Below are 19,263 nucleotides of genomic sequence, written 5' to 3'. Positions count from 1 at the left end.
GTTAGGAACTACGTAGTCCCTAGTACACGCCGTCAAAGCATGTGACGTCACTGCGAATGGTGCGGAAACTTCAAGGTGGCGCCGCCACCCACATTTTCTTTTTGCGCGTTTTCTCGCTTACTAAGCGTCTTCTCGCAGAAAGCGTGGTGTTTTTGGTATCGTTAAAGAGTACTTTACTAATATGACAAAAATCGTTTTGCTCTTTAGTGTCCCTTTAACTTTTTGTTCTGTCCCGCGTGTAGTGACAAGTAATAAATCCACACATCTCCACGGAGTGAATCGTGACGAGGGGGCGAAGCTCTGGGTATCGTATGGATGAGTAACCGTACGTTACCCGAGCGTTGCCCCATATAATGTAAATGGAGTGACATAAAGTGATATAAAGTTACATAACAAAGCTACGTCCTAAGGTTCATAATGTCTACGTTGAAGAGCGATGAATTGGGCTAGTTGGTGGTCGTTCATGGTTTCCTTGTTGTGCTGCAGATGACGAGACGAGACTACGTTGAAGTCGCCGACTAGTATAAAGAGTTTGCGCTTGTAGGTGTTTTATATTGTTCTGTCACAATTAAGATTGATGCTCGTCTATTGTAAACCTTTTTTTATTCACATACACATATATATGTTTCGACTATAGCAACGGTTTTCTATATACCGCGACAGCGGACAGTGACATTCGACGACAAAGCTAGGTCCTTAGGTCCTTATTGTGTACGTTGAAGTAGCCGACTAGTATAAAGGGTTTGTGCTTGTAGGTGTTTTATACTGTTTCGTCACAATTATGGTTGATATTAGTTTATTGTTAAACCTGATGTTTCGATTTTACACGTGCTGTGCCTCGTGCACGGACGCCGTACCGCCAAGCCTCGGCGTTGAGGTGCTTCGCCCCAAAAAATGAACACACACACACACACACACACACACACACACACACACACACACACACACACACACACACACACACACACACACACACACACACACACACACACACACACACACACACACACACACACACACACACACACACACACACACACTAGCATTGCACCGTTTTCCCGAAGGCAATGCATTATGCAGGCTGTCAATGAAGCTGAGTACATCTTCAACCAGCGCGTCCATTTACAAAGACAAGGAAGCGGGTGCGACACGAGCTCTGTTACATGTCTTATTTTCGCGCTGTTTGAATATGAACGCTTTCAAACACGCACAGATGTGACTATTCGTGCAAAACATGCGTCTCAAGCAGCAATAGGTTGCACCCTTTAAGTGACGTACGTAGATGCTGTTGGCCTACTGAAAACTATTGCTTGTGAGCATCACGCAGCGATAGTACTACTAGTACTACTGAATTTTCTTAGTGATACCGGCCCCACTGAAGTACCGTATTTACTCGAATGTAACGCGAGCTTTTTTTCCAGATTTTTGCTACCTAAAGTTGACCCTCGCGTTACAGTCGAATACCAAAACTACTGTTTTTTCTTACTGGACGCAATGAAGAGTCACCCCTCGCGTTACAATCGAGTAAATACGGTACTCTAGCTTATTTAGTGTTTCTGTGTGTTTTGTGTACGCTCTATATCACTTCATTCTTCATCATGCCTATCTGGAGCGGCATGCCAGGCAATGCATGCCAGGCAATGATCTCCAATTCTGCTCTCCAATGTGCTCTCCATGACAGGTTACAGCTTATATGCACGGAACTATTGAGAAAATAAATGCAACATTTCATAATGCCTCGACAAAATACGACAAAACGAACTACTAGAATATGTGACCTGAAAAATGTCAGTAATGCTCAAAGCTGTTTCTTTGACATCCGGCTGTATACTGATGACGCCGCTGTGGCGTTGAAGAAATTACGTCTGATAATTAATAAATGGGATAAACGCGGACAGCATCCACTTTGAAATAGTCGCATTGACTAGAAATGCGGTGGCATGGTAGTTGCTCTGCAAATAGCGGTGGATGTCCGAGTCACGCTTCTATTTTTAGTTGGATGCGCAACGCACGCTGCTAAAGTGATACCGTGGTGCACCTCGACAAGACAACGTGTCTTGTCATTGAAATGACAGGACACGTTCTGATTGCAGTGATGACAGGTGCGAGTTCTGTACACTATCTTTGGTTGTTGTGTAATTGTTTTTGTTATTGGAACCGATGCCTTCGTATAAATAGCACATGTGATCGCAAAATAACGCTTTCATTTGAAATTTAGCGTTGTCGGGAATTTAGCGCTCTCGGTCCCGTTAGTGTTGCGCTGCTCTGTGTAATCAAACCAAAAAATGGGTTCCTACTGAGGTCACGAAAGATGCCACGTGGCATGGGAACTCGATCCCGAAACCTATGTGTTGCTCAAATCATAATCGATGCGATACAGATAATACGGACAGTGCGCCTACTGCATTGGTGCAAAGCGAGCCGCGCTGCGAAACCAGGACACGGCGCGAGGGGCATTCCGCGTCTGCTTCATGCATGCCCATTCATTTAAAGCACAACAGGCATCGCGGGACAGTTTCAAGGCTGCCGTACTCGCTGCGATTCGCTCTTTCCCAGTAACCTGTTTACCGGATACCGCAATGGCGGAGACATTTTCGCTGTCACGGGTCGGGGGGGGGGGGGGCTCAAAGGGGCGGCGGTTAGAGCCACGTGCGGTCCTTCTCCCTGCGTAGTCTCGCGCACAGCCCTTCACTCTCGTATTACTTTGCGGACTTCAAGGATAAACGGCAAGCACGCCGACGCTTACAAGGTGGCCGTCTCATTGAGCGACCCGTGATGTCCGGCGTGTACACCAAGAAATGCGTGGACGATGTGTTCGACACTTCGGAAGGCGCTCTGCCTTTCAAGTTGCAAAGGATAGCCGAAGAAGAGCTGGGCGAGACGCAAGCTAAGAGACAAGATGCTCTGGAGAAGCTTACGCAGCTCTTAGAAGGTAAGACAACGGCCAAATGTGTAACAAGTGTTCTTTTCTACCTTGAATGTTGTCCGTTTTCGTCCTCTCCTGAAACGCGTTTTAAAATAAACTATTATTAGAAACGTTCGTAATCTCTGTGACATTTTCTTTGGTACGTTATTTGTTTGTTTTAATTCAGAAACTTTTGTTTGATCTCATTACAATGTATGTATTAGCAGCTGCCATAGATGTGTTTTTTTTTTTCCTGGTAACAATCGGCAGGGGCCCTATAACAAATATGTTGGGTCCCGAAGGCGTGTTTTTTCTCACCGTATACATGTCTTGTGGTGAAAAGACATTCAAACTTTCAAACCTTTCAAAACAACTGCGAGGAATGTCAGACCAGGCATCAAATTGTCAAAGCTATTGGCTGGCCGCCTTCGGTAGCATAATTTTCATCATCACAAACTTTTTATCAATGCGGGCCCAGCCAAAGAAAGGAATAGACGATGGCGTTCATCGTCCAGCGCAGCGCAGCTCTGAAATTGTCGCAATTATCAGTCACTGAATCATCATATTGCTCCAGCGTTTGCCACGGATGATGATGACTATGATTGTGATGACTCTTCAAGACTTAGCACGCACCAAGAAGGGGAACTATAGGCCCAAAACTTACCGGTCTGAACGAATTGATAGTTCAAGAAAGCGAATGGGGGGCAGCTGGACTGCTGCTTTATCTCTTTCCCCGCTCAGGGGTTCTAGGTATGTTGATTAGTGCCCGTGACACCTGTGTACGCCACTAATAAGGGGTTCTTTGTTTTCATTCCGCATCACTGGCTCACACTAACTACGGGGGATTGACCAAGGAGGAGGAAGTTGCGAGGTTATATTTTCCTTTTTTTTCTGCCGTTTGTGTATTTGTGCGCACTCTTTTCTTCATTATTGTCCACTCATTCTTATTTTTAAATGCGAATGCATTTCTTAGTCGGGCTATGTGAGGCATCCGGCGTTGTCCGCGGCGCCCTTTCCCATAGCAACAGCTGCGGGAGCGCGCGCTTATCCTCGCCCCTAGCAATCGGAGCATGTGGTGCGAGAGAGTGTAGGAGAGGGTAGGTGCAGTGCTTCGCCGCTCCTTCTCTCGCCGTTCGCTCTCTCTCCTTCCTGCGCCCCACTCTCCCGTCCGCTCGCGGCTCACTCTCGACCGTTCGCTGGCTGGGCGCCTCTCAAGGCGATGGCAGAAGTCGGTGAAGGCGAATGTCTGACGGCAACGGTACCCTCTCTCGGCGCAAGAAATGCATTCGCATTTCCTCACGATTCTCTTCGGGGAGGTGGGGGCATTTTTTGTCCTGCTCCAGCTTCTACACTATTGTGACGTCTATAGAATGCCGGGGGGGGGGGGGGGGGGGGAGTGGAGGACGCTCTCATATCACGCCACCTTTTTACTAGCTGCTAGGCTACTCTTTCTGCCGCTAGCCGGCAGTCTTCATGCGTGATGTGTCTCACGAATATGTTAACCCGTGCATCTTTTTAAACACCATACGGGGAGCTTCGGAACACCGCTAAACACTGCCATCGTTTTCAACGCTTCGTTCTTCCGGTGAAGGTGTCACCTTTTTTTTTTTTTACAATTGCGGGTGTGGTACATTTCAATCGGTAGCTATACACTGAGTGACGCACTGCTTCGTAGCGACCAAAGGATGTTTAACCGCACTCAGACTCTCAACTCATATTTAACCATGGCTACGTTTTTCACTTCTCGTGCAAACAGCTGAGACAGATCTCAAAGCAAACAAAGACCCCAAGTTCCTGATCCGGTTCCTGCGCGTCCGCAAGTTCAACGTGGACGGTGCGCTTCAAACCCTCCGCAACTACTACAGAAATCGTGCTTCCTGTGTGACCATCTATCGAGACTTTCTGCCGCGAAAAGCGCGTCCGGCAGGTCGCAAGCTGATGATGGTGATGCCTTATAGGGATGTTCACGGACGCCCCATAATCCTATGTAAACCAGGCAAGTGTTTTTTTAGGCCTCGTGACGCAATGAAAGAGTGTTACAGTTTCAAGGTACTTTTCAAGCACGCTGAACAATTCAATGTATGCAGCCTACTGCATTAACGGTACTATCAGTAATATAGGGTGATTCTTTTAGAATTGACCTATGTCATTTGGCTGTAGTTTTTTTTACAAAGTATCCAATTTTAATGCGGTTTGCAGCAAAATATTTAGGAAAGATGAAAGTTTAATGGTACATCCCGTTTATTGATATGAAACGCAGAAAAAGGGAATAAATTAGAGATAACAAAAACCGTGAAATGCTATACAACGAGGGATGGATTGCTCCTATAAAATGTTGTTAAAAAGTCAGATTTCCGTGCGGCATACCAAACGTGACTAGCAAAGGTTTTTAAAGGTTCTAAATGTTATAAAGTGCTTTAATCAGTTACCCTCAGCAGGAATTGAAAATGACCACCCTCCTATCGTCGGCATAGCCGAACCCGCCTCTCCATGGTGGCTGCAGCACTCCGCAATATATCGCCAGCGATGGTTGTAATTTCCCTAGAAATGTCGGCCTCTAATTCGTCCAGTATCCGTAGTTTATCGCGCTAGACACGACACTTCAGAAAACTCCATAAGAAGAAATCTGGGGATGATGGATCATGTGACCACGGAGGCATCTTGTATGGAATATCGCGGCGTTCATTATTTCTTATTAAAGGACCCCTGACAGCGAAATTTTTGTTGGTGACTTTTTTGCTGTAATTTGTAGCTTTGTGTCTGGTAATCTCTAAATTAAATCGTAAATGCTCTAGCGTATCGTACAACTAATTCTAACGTAGTTAATTGTGACCATTTTAGCATCACTTCAAAACGCCCGCCTAAAAACCACAAGAAACCGGCGCCCCATGCGGGGGAGCGTCAAAGACCACGTGCACTCAAGCTGTGGTGACGTTGACAGCGCGGTTTTCAAATCGGGGCCCCGCGCGCAGTAGAGATTGAAAGTATGTGGGTGCCTCGGTATGGGTTAAACCTTGTCCCCTCACGAAAACTACCTCGAGAGCAGCCCGACAACAGAGCCAGAGGGGTGAGGAACAATAGGCCTCGCCGGGTGCCAGTCGTCTTATTGTGCACGTGCGCCCCGCAAACCTTCTGTGACGTCCACAATACTTGCTTTACTCGTGGAACGTCACAAGGGGCCTCTATCTACGTCGTACCAGGATGTCGCAAGGTGCAGCTAAAGCCCCTCCATCGCGTCTACTGCCGCTTTTTTAAGTACCGCCATCTATTGTTCGACGACGACGCCCACTTCTGGTTCCGGAGCTTCCGGAAGGAAGTTCTTGAGCCACTTCCTTCCGCTTTTTCCTTCCATCTTGTTTCTGCGCACGCATATGCACACGCGAGAAAGCTCATATTTGCTTCTCCGTTTCGCAAGTGTTGTTGTTTTGAGGTTCGTCGTAAAGTGCCTGCCGCCGAGCGAGTTTTCGCTCGGTGTTTCTGCGTCGCGAGGGCATGGGCGGGCATCAGGCGGGCATGGGGCAGGTGCATCAACCGGAAAAGCAGCAGAAACATCATGGCGGCACTTCGGCTTCCGCTATGCGGGGAACCGGTGTAAAGGGAGAGGGGGCGGACGAGTTGGCGCTACTTAACCTAGCCGGCGGAAAACGCATGGAGGGGCTTTAGGTGCAGCCAACTCAAGTGAGCACTCACGCTTACTTTAAAACCAAATTAAGATATCTTAAAGGCAACGTTCTTCACTAATAATCGGTCAGATGTGCCCCCGTATACAGGAAAGTCAAACAACACAAAGATCTAGAGGTTTCAATTTTGGTGTCAGGGGTCCTTTAAGTATTCTTTATTTTCGGCGTTGCACATCTAAAATAAGAATGGGCCATTAATGTTTTCTCCTTTCTTAATCTTTTGCCGAAAACCACATTAAAATAGGATAATCTGTAACAAAACTACAGCCAAATGAAGTATGTCAGTTGTAAATGAATCACCTTGTACTAAAATGGATGACCCCCCTCCTCCCCCCCCCCCCCCCCTGTTCCATTTCCCCAGAGATATCACTGGAAAACAGTCTGCCCTTGCAAAATATGACACATTTGTGGACGACACGGAAACGAAGTAAAATGTTATGTTTCAGAAACTGAACAATCGGAGCAGAGTTTCTACTACACTGGCTTTTATTACTGTGAAACATGAGACGTATTTGACGTACCTGACGGCTGCTAGTTTCTATCAAGAAGACCATGGCACACGTTGTCCTCTTTGTGTCCTATAGTAAATTAATGTTCGAAATTGTTCAAATGCACGTGAAAGTGCTGGGTCGCCTCCGCAGATATATAACTGATCATAAATAATGTGATATTATGTTTGGCGAAATGAAATATATGATTGCACCCTAGAGCTCGCATACAGTTGAAACTCGATTTCACAAAGTGATAGGGACGCTCGATTACTCCGCTAAATCGAGAATTTCGTAAAATCGAGAGAGATTTTTTCGGTCCTTCGAAATTTAAAATTGTAACGCAGCGGCACCCAAAAGCTACCAAGGCATTCTTCTGTCGGCAACCCATGCCTGCGCGTCTTAAAAGTCCGCGCGGGCGTCCCGAGGGCGGCCCAGAGATAAGGGACATCATGTCCGGGCGATAGGGTCCACATAGATGGACACATGGAGTTATGACCGCCTACCGAAATGCGATGACGCCGAGAACGAATGCGGTGACTGTGTGAGCAGAAATAGAAAGATGGTCGGGGATGATCAGTGCTATCCGTCGCATAAACCATGAAATAACAAAAGCAACCACTACCACTTCTAGCACCATCCCGCACGTAAGAACGCTACCTGCTGCCGACTCCGTTGTTCCGTGCATTGACGCGGCACGCAGCCTCGTCAAAACAGAGCTAGGGCCGTAACTATGACACCTATATGTTTTAACACGATAGAGTTAGAGCGCACGCTCGAAGAAAAACACGTCTTGGTCAAAGTTAGGAGGATTACCGCTTGTTTACTCGTTTGTTTCAGGAATAGCTCCGATAAATCGGGTTTGGTTGCTGCATTAGTTCTTTAATTCGGGTGCATGGCAACACGGAACCCTATGGGTATTTGCCGGGGAATGGAACTCTCTTCGTTAGATCAGGAACTTCGTAAAATCGGGGTTTTTACATCGAGTTTTAACTGTATGATCGTTACAAAGAATAATATAAAAAGAATCACGCTTCCACAACTGACATTGACTCGTTTGTAGTAGTTGCTATCCTGCTCTGATATATTCGACGTACCTGATGGCTGCTAGTTTCTATCGAGAACTTTTGATGTCGTGTTCACGCGTGTAGTGCCTTTCAGAGAGAGTAAAAAGAAGAAGAAGAAAGAAAACGAAGCACCTAAGCAAACTTTTGTTCCTTATCAATAATAACTGGCTGTAGTGATAATTGTGGTGACGGGAGTGGTGTTAACGATATTGCTACAAGTGAAGTAAGCCTAACTTCACTCTTTAGCAACAACAGCTTCTCCACCTGAACGTATCGTTTATTGTCAATATGAAGACCATATTACGAGCTAATTGCTTTACAGAAATGTGAGAAGAGTGCATGATATGACCTCTTGAATTATCTGCGCTTTCTTTCCTTCCTTCTTTCTTTCTTTCTTTCTTTCTTTCTTTCTTTCTTTCTTTCTTTCTTTCTTTCTTTCTTTCTTTCTTCTTTCTTCTTTCTTTCTTTCTTCTTTCTTCTTTCTTTCTTTCTTTCTTCTTCTTTCTTTCTTTCTTTCTTTCTTTCTTTCTTTCTTTCTTTCTCGAAGTCCCAAGACTATCCTTTAACCGTTTAGTATAGGTCCGACAAAAATATTGTCAAGTGTCACATAAGTAAGGTTCACAACAAAACGATTTTCCCAATCCTATCCTTTTTCTTCAGGTGTATGGATGCCAGACGAGCTACCTTACGCGGACCTGCAGTGCACGTGGCTTATCTGCATGGGATACATTGCGGCCGACCCGGCAGCGCAGATCCTCGGAGTTGTGCTGTTGGTTGACTACGCCGATTTTACAGCTGACAAGATTCTGTCGTTCAGCATCGGCCTTATCAGGAGAGCCCTCGAGTACATACAGGTGTGAACACCGACTTTAAAGGGACACTAAATGCAAATATTAAGTCGACGTTGATTGTTGAAATAGCGTTCCATAAACCCCGTAGTGCTTGTCTCGTGCCAAAGAAATGCTTATTTTGAAAGAAAGTCACGTTGTAGTGGCGCGCACGGCGGACCACTAAAACGGAGGGAAATAGGTGAGCGTATCGGTGGAATTAAGCAAACAAGGCATCCTTATATATCAGTACATATGACGACCACGAATATTGAGAGACGTCGGCGGTATACTCTACCAAAATCACAACGTAACTGGTATTCCATCTATACTAAAGAATATAATGAAAGCACCCATGCATCCTAAGAGTATTGATGGTTTAAGATAATTCTGTTGCATGTAATGGTACTTGGTCCGGTATAAATTAACAGCAACTTCTGTTATCACCTTTTCAGGATTGTATGCCGATGAGAATGAAAGCAGTACACATCGTGAGGCAGTCGTACGCTTTCGATCTGTTTTTCGCCCTCATCAAACCCTTCATCAGAACGAAGCTGGCCGAAAGAGTAGACAACTTACTGCCTTTTCCCTCAATACTTCGCAAAGTAAGCGTAACATTGTGTGTGTGTTGTGAGAAGTTTGCGGAACAGCAGTTACCACGACAACAGGTTGATAAACTGCTTCTAAAATTTTTGTTGCTGATTCGGTAACATCGGACCACCACTCACATGAAATAACAATCTGAGGTAGAAAGTACGGCAAGAAACAAATTTCCGAACTAATAGTCAGACTCGCCTACCATATACGATAAGGTATTCGGCTCATCAATGTGTTCTACAGCTTTATTATTGCTTAAGAGGTTTCGCGAATTTCCGTAAAAGAGAACTCAAGTGAAACTTAGTATCGTAATTCTAGCGATATTTGTAAAAATAGCAGAAATAGCAGAAATAGTAAAATTCAATATTTCCTATACAAAACACGGAAAAAGCGCCGCCTATAATCGGCGAACTGACGCAAAACCCAAACTCGACGTGAAAAAACCGAAGGGTGCGTGCTACTGCTTCCCAATACTGCGTGACGGTGCGTGCGGTAGCATTTTGAAGTCGCTTTGCACAGAACAAACAAAACAAACAAACAAACAAACAAACAAACAAACAAACAAACAAACAAACAGAAAAACAAACACACAAATAAACAAAATACATCCATACAAACAAAGAAAACCAATGCGTGCAAACAAAGAAAATACATGCACGCAAACAAAACAAAAAACAACAAACAAAAACAAAAAAACAAACAAACAAACAAAAAAACAAACAAATAAACAAACAAACAAATAAAATGCATGCATACAAAGAAAATACATGCATGCAAACAAAAAACTAAAAAAACAAAACAAAACAAGCAAGCAAACAAACAAACAAACAAGCAAACAAACAAAATACATGCATACAAACAAAGAAAATACATGCATGCAAACAAAAACAAACAAACAAACAAACAAAGAACCAACAAGCAAGCAAACAACCAAAGAAACAAACAAAAAAATGCATACAAAGAAAATACATGCAAACAAAAAGCAAACAAACAAACAAAAACCAAACAAGCAAACAAACAAACAAAATACATGCATACAAGCAAGCAAGCAAGCAAGCAAGCAAAACAAACAAACAAACAAACAAACAAACAAACAAACAAACAAACACAAACAACACAGCTGCGGTGACTGTCTGTTCTAAGGAGGAATCTGTTGGTATAACGTAAGGATTAGGTAGAAACCTATTTCATTTCCTTTCTTAAAGAATTATGGCAACTTCTCAGTAGCGGTGCCGAGCCTGAAGGAAAAGCGGAGCTGGGAGGCCTTCCTTGTTTGCCTTTAATTGTTTTTTCCCCTTCTTTCTTCTCTTTCATTCTCTTTCTGCCTGTTTCCTGCATCTGGTTTTCGTACCTGTTGCTTTGCATTCTTTCTTTTTCTTTCTTTCTTTCTTTCTCTTTTCTTTCTTTCTTTCTTTCTTTCTTCTTCTTTCTTTCTTTTTCTTCTTTCTTTCTTTCTTTCTTTGTCTATCAATTTCTTTGTATTTCTCGCTCTTCCTATCTTTATTTCCCTTTCTTCCCTTTCTTCCTCTTTCTGTGCTCTCTGTTTTTTTCTATCTCATTTTCTTGTCCGTCTCTTTTCTCTGTTTTTTTTATCTTTTTATGTCTGTAATCCGTTTATTCTCTATTTTTCTCTTTCCATTTTGTCTATCCTTTTCTTCCTCTCTCTCTCTGTTTTCTTGCCTTTCTTTTATATCTTTCTCTCTCTCTTTCCCGTGTTTCTCGGGCTCCACTTCGCCGAGCAGAGCTTTTTTTTTAACGCTCGCCTGCTGCACTCGGTACTGGGGCTTGCCCAGTTCCTGTGGAGGATACACAACTGTGGCATTCTGAGGACACCAAAGTTTTTACGGCCGGCTTAAACAGGTTCATTGTTAAAAGCCAGCGGTCAAAAATATATGTATAGAAGATAATGATGTCTTCCAGCTTAATCGATTTTTATTTGCTCAAAAAAATTTATTTCAGAGTGGTTGAAACGCTTTTTCTCTTACCTAAGCCATTATTTTAAGGAATACTGACACAATTTTTAGGCGTATTTTTCGTTTACTTGGTATGCAGAGTTAACGCCCTTTACACACGGAGTCGGACACGTACAAAATATGTTACTTTCATTTTAAAGTTTCCGACACCAAGCTTCTGAAAGCCAGCGCCACTGCATTGGACATCACGTCGAGTCAACACAGTTCGTGGTTTTGCGAACTTGGCGTCACGCCTGCAGCCTAAATCGCAGAAATGTCTGCTGGAGTTGCTGGACGCAATTTACTAAGCCGTTGTTTACGTGCGACTGACGACAGATGACAGAGCTGCTGTCTCCCCGTGACGTCATACTGCGTTTACTCGTCACTGAAACCGCCCCCTTGATATCGAAACCGAAAATTTTTTTTTTTAAACGTAGTGGTACTAGCAATATATTCGATGTACTTCCACGCACCACGATATCCTTTTTGGCTTTTCGACACTTGTGTTTTTATTTAGAGCAACAATACGAAAACATTTAAATCGTGTCAGTACACGTTTTAAGAAATCACCAAACAGGGAATGCCGCTGGAGACAAGTTTTCGGCAAAGGGACTTATCTTCGTTTGGGCAGCAACAACTTGTCAAAAGCTTGGCTCTGTCAAAAGATCTCATCGTTTCCATCTTCCATCTTACCCTGAGCCTCTCTTATTCGAAATTTTTAAGCAACTAGAGAAACATTTACGCTCTTTGCCGAGAATGTTCCTGTACGCTTGAACAAGTGAGAATACCTGCGTCGCAAAACTTACTTCCAGTTTCGGTGTTCCTGCGTGCTTTCATTCCTCAGTTTCGCTTCCACGGGGAGAACTTCGAGAAGCTCCACAGGAGATCTCCCCGAAGACTCTGCCGGAGGAGTACGGAGGTCAGGGCCCACCTATCGACCCCGACGAATTTTGGAAGCGAGTGGACGCCGCGGAAGAGGACTTCGCCGCGGCCAACCGGTTCGGGTACCCATGAAAGACCAGGACGAGTGCCTCCTGAGAATGGAACTGAAACAGGAGCTGACGTCACTGTGACTGCGGCACGAATTTCACGAACGTCGAGTTTTACGACGTCGTCAGCGGACTAATGATACGTCGCAGGTGTCTCGTTTTTCGGCAAATAAAAAAAAATACAGTTCGGCATTGCTCAGCAGCGCTTCAAAGAATCACGGATGTATACATCAAGTAAGTAATGGTCAGAGTTATGGCGAAAAACAGAGGCCGTATTCACAATAACATCTTAAACTAAAAAATCTTTCGTCACGATATGGGACATCTCATTAGCGGAGCCTGCTGGCCAGTAAGAAGAAGCACTGACGAAAAGAGAAGTTCGTGGATTCTGTCCCAAAACCTCACTGTTAAGGGTGAACCGTTATTGGGTTAGGCGGGCTGGTTTGTACGATGACATCCTACAGCGAACAACGGAACATGAAACGGTGTACACAGGACACTGATTGGCAGTAGTACTTGTGTCTTGTATACCGTAGTATTTGTCATATTTTCGCGTGTTTGCAGCAGTGAGGTCGAATGGTTGAGTGGTTAGGAACGCAAGCGACGGCCCCTAGCGTTTTTCCCTAGCATCATGTGTGTTCCCAGCCTCTCGACACCTAGGGGTTGTGTTGCATTCAACGTTGTAGGCTATTACAGTCGTAAAAGCAGACCAAGAGGTTACGTTCTTCACTATAATCGGTCAGAGGTGCCCGTAACAGGAAAGTCAAACAACACAAAGATCTAGAGGTTTCAATTTGGTGTCAGGGGTCCTTTAAGTATTCTTTATTTTCGGTCGTTGCACATCTAAAATAAGAATGGGCCATTAATGTTTTCTCCTTTCTTAATCTTTTGCCGAAAACCACATTAAAATAGGATAATCTGTAACAAAACTACAGCCAAATGAAGTATGTCAGTTGTACAATGAATCACCTTGTACTAAAATGGATGACCCCCCCTCCTCCCCCCCCCCCCCCCCCCCCTGTTCCATTTCCCCAGAGATATCATGGAAAACAGTCTGCCCTTGCAAAATATGACACATTTGTGGACGACACGGAAACGAAGTAAAATGTTATGTTTCAGAAACTGAACAATCGGAGCAGAGTTTCTACTACACTGGCTTTTATTACTGTGAAACATGAGACGTATTGACGTACCTGACGGCTGCTCGTTTCTATCAAGAAGACCATGGCACACGTTGTCCTCTTTGTGTCCTATAGTAAATTAATGTTCGAAATTGTTCAAATGCACGTGAAAGTGCTGGGTCGCCTCCGCAGATATATAACTGATCATAAATAAGGTGATATTATGTTTGGCGAAATGAAATATATGATTGCACCCTAGAGCTCGCATACAGTTTGAAACTCGATTTCACAAAGTGATAGGGACGCTCGATTTACTCCGCTAAATCGAGAATTTCGTAAAATCGAGAGAGATTTTTTCGGTCCTTCGAAATTTAAAATTGTAACGCAGCGGCACCCAAAAGCTACCAAGGCATTCTTCTGTCGGCAACCATGCCTGCGCGTCTTAACAGTCCGCGCGGGCGTCCCGAGGGCGGCCAGAGATAAGGGACATCATGTCCGGGCGATAGGGCCACCTAGATGGACACATGGAGTTATGACCGCTACCGAAATGCGATGACGCCCGAGAACGAATGCGGTGACCTGTGTGAGCAGAAATAGGAAAGATGGTCGGGGATGATCAGTGCTATCCGTCGCATAAACATGAAATAACAAAGCAACCACTACACTTCTAGCACAATCCCGCACGTAAGAACGCTACCTGCTGCCGACTCCGTTGTTCCGTGCATTGACGCGGCACGCAGCCTCGTCAAAACAGAGCTAGGGCCGTAACTATGACACCTATATGTTTTAACACGATAGAGTTAGAGCGCACGCTCGAAGAAAAACAGTCTTGGTCAAAGTTAGGAGGATTACCGCTTGTTTATCGTTTGTTTCAGGAATAGCTCCGATAAATCGGGTTTGGTTGCTGCATTAGTTCTTTAATTCGGGGTGCATGGCAACACGGAACCCTATGGGTATTTGCCGGGGAATGGAACTCTCTTCGTTAGATCAGGAACTTCGTAAAATCGGGGTTTTTACATCGAGTTTTAACTGTATGATCGTTTACAAAGAATAATATAAAAGAATCACCGCTTCCACAACTGACATTGACTCGTTTGTAGTAGTTGCTATCCTGCTCTGATATATTCGACGTACTGATGGCTGCTAGTTTCTATCGAGAACTTTTGATGTCGTGTTCACGCGTGTAGTGCCTTTCAGAGGAGAGTAAAAAGAAGAAGAAGAAAGAAAACGAAGCACCTAAGCAAACTTTTGTTCCTTATCAATAATAACGGCTGTAGTGATAATTGTGGTGACGGGAGTGGTGTTAACGATATCTGCTACAAGTGAAGTAAGCCTAACTTCACTCTTTAGCAACAACGCTTCTCCACCTGAACGTATCGTTTATTGTCAATATGAAGACCATATTACGAGCTAATGCTTTACAGAATGTGAGAAGAGTGCATGATATGACCTCTTGAATTATCTGCGCTTTCTTTCCTTCCTTCTTTCTTTCTTTCTTTCTTTCTTTCTTTCTTTCTTTCTTTCTTTCTTTCTTTCTTTCTTTCTTTCTTTCTTCTTTCTTTCTTTCTTTCTTTCTTTCTTTCTTTCTTTCTCTTTCTTTCTTTCTTTCTTTCTTTCTTTCTTTCTTTCTTTCTTTCTTTCTCGAAGTCCCAAGACTATCCTTTAACCGTTTAGTATAGGTCCGACAAAAATATTGTCAAGTGTCACATAAGTAAGGTTCACAACAAAACGATTTTCCCAATCCTATCCTTTTTCTTCAGGTGTATGGATGCCAGACGAGCTACCTTACGCGGACTCGCAGTGCACGTGGCTTATCTGCATGGGATACATTGCGGCCGACCCGGCAGCGCAGATCCTCGGAGTTGTGCTGTTGGTTGACTACGCCGATTTTACAGCTGACAAGATTCTGTCGTTCAGCATCGGCCTTATCAGGAGAGCCCTCGAGTACATACAGGTGTGAACACCGACTTTAAAGGGACACTAAATGCAATATTAAGTCGACGTTGATTGTTGAAATAGCGTTCCATAAACCCCGTAGTGCTTGTCTCGTGCCAAAGAAATGCTTATTTTGAAAGAAAGTCACGTTGTAGTGGCGCGCACGGCGGACCACTAAAACGGAGGGAAATAGGTGAGCGTATCGGTGGAATTAAGCAAACAAGGCATCCTTATATATCAGTACATATGACGACCACGAATATTGAGAGACGTCGGCGGTATACTCTACCAAAATCACAACGTAACTGGTATTCCATCTATACTAAAGAATATAATGAAAGCACCCATGCATCCTAAGAGTATTGATGGTTTAAGATAATTCTGTTGCATGTTAATGGTACTTGGTCCGGTATAAATTAACAGCAACTTCTGTTATCACCTTTTCAGGATTGTATGCCGATGAGAATGAAAGCAGTACACATCGTGAGGCAGTCGTACGCTTTCGATCTGTTTTTCGCCCTCATCAAACCCTTCATCAGAACGAAGCTGGCCGAAAGAGTAAGACAACTTACTGCCTTTTCCCTCATACTTCGCAAAGTAAGCGTAACATTGTGTGTGTTGTTTGTGAGAAGTTTGCGGAACAGCAGTTACCACGACAACAGGTTGATAAACTGCTTCTAAAATTTTTGTTGCTGATTCGGTAACATCGGACCCACCACTCACATGAAATAACAATCTGAGGTAGAAAGTACGGCAAGAAACAAATTTCCGAACTAATAGTCAGACTCGCCTACCATATACGATAAGGTATTCGGCTCATATCAATGTGTTCTACAGCTTTATTATTGCTTAAGAGGTTTCGCTAATTTCCGTAAAAGAGAACTCAAGTGAAACTTAGTATCGTAATTTCTAGCGATATTTGTAAAAATAGCAGAAATAGCAGAAATAGTAAAATTCAATATTTCCTATACAAAACACGGAAAAAGCGCCGCCTATAATCGGCGAACTGACGCAAAACCCAAACTCGACGTGACAAAAACCGAGGTGCTTGCTACTGCTTCCCAAATACTGCGTGACGGTGCGTGCGGTAGCATTTTGAAGTCGCTTTTGCACAGAACAAACAAAACAAACAAACAAACAAACAAACAAACAAACAAACAAACAAACAAACAAACAGAAAAACAAACACACAAATAAACAAAATACATCCATACAAACAAAGAAAACCAATGCGTGCAAACAAAGAAAATACATGCACGCAAACAAACAAACAAACAAACAAACAAACAAACAAACAAACAAACAAACAAACAAACAAACAAACAAATAAACAAACAAACAAATAAAATGCATGCATACAAAGAAAATACATGCATGCAAACAAAAAACTAAAAAAAACAAAACAAAACAAGCAAGCAAACAAACAAACAAACAAGCAAACAAACAAAATACATGCATACAAACAAAGAAAATACATGCATGCAAACAAAAACAAACAAACAAACAAACAAAAGAACCAAACAAGCAAGCAAACAACCAAAGAAACAAACAAAATACATGCATACAAAGAAAATACATGCAAACAAAAAGCAAACAAACAAACAAAAACCAAACAAGCAAACAAACAAACAAAATACATGCATACAAGCAAGCAAGCAAGCAAGCAAGCAAAAACAAACAAACAAACAAACAAACAAACAAACAAACAAACAAACAAACAAACACAGCTGCGGTGACTGTCCTGTTCTAAGGATGAATCTGTTGGTATAACGTAAGGATTAGGTAGAAACCTATTTCATTTCCTTTCTTAAAGAATTATGGCAACTTCTCAGTAGCGGTGCCGAGCCTGAAGGAAAAGCGGAGCTGGGAGGCCTTCCTTGTTTGCCTTTAATTGTTTTTTCCCCTTCTTTCTTCTCTTTCATTCTCTTTCTGCCTGTTTCCTGCATCTGGTTTTCGTACCTGTTGCTTTGCATTTCTTTCTTTCTTTCTTTCTTTCTTTCTTTCTTTCTTTCTTTCTTTCTTTCTTTCTTTCTTTCTTTCTTTCTTTCTTTCTTTCTTTCTTTCTTTCTTTCTTTGTCTATCAATTTCTTTGTATTTCTCGCTCTTCCTATCTTTATTTCCCTTTCTTCCCTTTCTTCCTCTTTCTGTGCTCTCTGTTTTTTTCTATCTCATTTTCTTGTCCGTCTCTTTTCTTCTCTGTTTTTTTTTATCTTTTTATGTCTGTAATCCGTTTATTTCTCTCTATTTTTCTCTTTCCATTTTTGTCTATCCTTTTCTTCCTCTCTCTCTCTGTTTTCTCCTTGCCTTTCTTTTTATATCTTTCTCTCTCTCTTTCCCGTGTTTCTCGTGCTCCACTTCGCCGAGCAGAGCTTTCGTTTAACGCTCGCGCCTGCTGCACTCGGTACTGGGGCTTGCCCAGTTCCTGTGGAGGATACACAACTGTGGCATTCTGAGGACACCAAAGTTTTTACGGCCGGCTTAAACAGGTTCATTGTTAAAAGCCAGCGGTCAAAAATATATGTATAGAAGATAATGATGTCTTCCAGCTTAATCGATTTTTATTTGCTCAAAAAATTTATTTCAGAGTTGGTTGAAACGCTTTTTCTCTTACCTAAGCCATTATTTTAAGGAATACTGACACAATTTTTAGGCGTATTTTTCGTTTACTTGGTATGCAGAGTTAACGCCCTTTACACACCGGAGTCGGACACGTACAAAATATGTTACTTTCATTTTAAAGTTTCCGACACCAAGCTTCTGAAAGCCAGCGCCACTGCATTGGACATCACGTCGAGTCAACACAGTTCGTTGGTTTTGCGAACTTGGCGTCACGCCTGCAGCCTAAATCGCAGAAATGTCTGCTGGAGTTGCTGGACGGCAATTTACTCATCGTTGTTTACGTGCGACTGACGACAGATGACAGAGCTGCTGTCTCCCCGTGACGTCATACTGCGTTTACTCGTCACTGAAACCGCCCCCTTGATATCGAAACCGAAAATGTTTTTTTTTTAACGTAGTGGTACTAGCAATATATTCGATGTACTTCCACGCACCACGATATCCTTTTTGGCTTCTCGACACTTGTGTTTTTATTTAGAGCAACAATACGAAAACATTTAAAATTCGTGTCAGTACACGTTTTAAGAAATCACCAAACAGGGAATGCCGCTGGAGACAAGTTTTCGGCAAAGGGACTTATCTTCGTTTGGGCAGCAACAACTTGTCAAAAGCTTGGCTCTGTCAAAAGATCTCATCGTTTCCATCTTCCATCTTACCCTGAGCTCCTCTCTTATTCGAAATTTTTAAGCAACTAGAGAAACATTTACGCTCTTTGCCGAGAATGTTCCATGTACGCTTGAACAAGTGAGAATACCTGCGTCGCAAAACTTACTTCCAGTTTCGGTGTTCCTGCGTGCTTTTCATTCCTCAGTTTCGCTTCCACGGGGAGAACTTCGAGAAGCTCCACGAGGAGATCTCCCCGAAGACTCTGCCGGAGGAGTACGGAGGTCAGGGCCCACCTATCGACCCCGACGAATTTTGGAAGCGAGTGGACGCCGCGGAAGAGGACTTCGCCGCGGCCAACCGGTTCGGGTACCCCATGAAAGACCAGGACGATTTGCCTCCTGAGAATGAGGAACTGAAACAGGAGCTGACGTCACTGTGACTGCGGCACGAATTCTCACGAACGTCGAGTTTTACGAC

General features: G+C 43.4%; 1 protein-coding gene across 3 annotated transcripts; it reads left to right on the top strand.

Moving 5' to 3' along the window:
- Positions 1-2,698: 2,698 nt before the first annotated feature.
- On the top strand, positions 2,699-19,257 carry LOC119392879 (alpha-tocopherol transfer protein-like). Of its 3 annotated transcripts, none has more exons than XM_049416372.1 (5): positions 2,699-2,932; positions 4,662-4,901; positions 8,801-8,994; positions 16,009-16,119; positions 18,992-19,257. In XM_049416372.1, exons 1-5 carry the CDS (start codon positions 2,776-2,778, stop codon positions 19,223-19,225), a joined length of 936 nt encoding a protein of 311 aa, XP_049272329.1. In that variant the 5' UTR covers positions 2,699-2,775; the 3' UTR covers positions 19,226-19,257. The 3 variants fall into 3 exon arrangements, with proteins under 3 accessions (XP_049272329.1, XP_049272330.1, XP_049272331.1); XM_049416373.1 differs by lacking the exon at positions 16,009-16,119 and adding an exon at positions 9,423-9,533; XM_049416374.1 differs by lacking the exon at positions 4,662-4,901 and having other exon boundaries at positions 2,711-2,932.
- The last annotated feature ends 6 nt before the right edge of the window (positions 19,258-19,263 follow it).

The sequence above is a fragment of the Rhipicephalus sanguineus genome, chromosome 5 (assembly GCF_013339695.2).
Source record: "Rhipicephalus sanguineus isolate Rsan-2018 chromosome 5, BIME_Rsan_1.4, whole genome shotgun sequence".
NCBI classification, from domain to species: domain Eukaryota; kingdom Metazoa; phylum Arthropoda; class Arachnida; order Ixodida; family Ixodidae; genus Rhipicephalus; species Rhipicephalus sanguineus.
Note: the sequence above shows the minus strand (reverse complement) of the source record. Positions and strands in the feature narration are given on the sequence as shown.

Bases quoted from the DNA above. Each gene is read 5' to 3' on its own strand.
- LOC119392879 (XM_049416372.1), top strand. From the start codon at position 2,776: ATGTCCGGCGTGTACACCAAGAAATGCGTGGACGATGTGTTCGACACT. The intron at 2,933-4,661 runs GTAAGACAACGG...TCGTGCAAACAG, and splicing joins GCTTACGCAGCTCTTAGAAG to CTGAGACAGATCTCAAAGCA. The intron at 8,995-16,008 runs GTGTGAACACCG...TCACCTTTTCAG, and splicing joins GAGCCCTCGAGTACATACAG to GATTGTATGCCGATGAGAAT.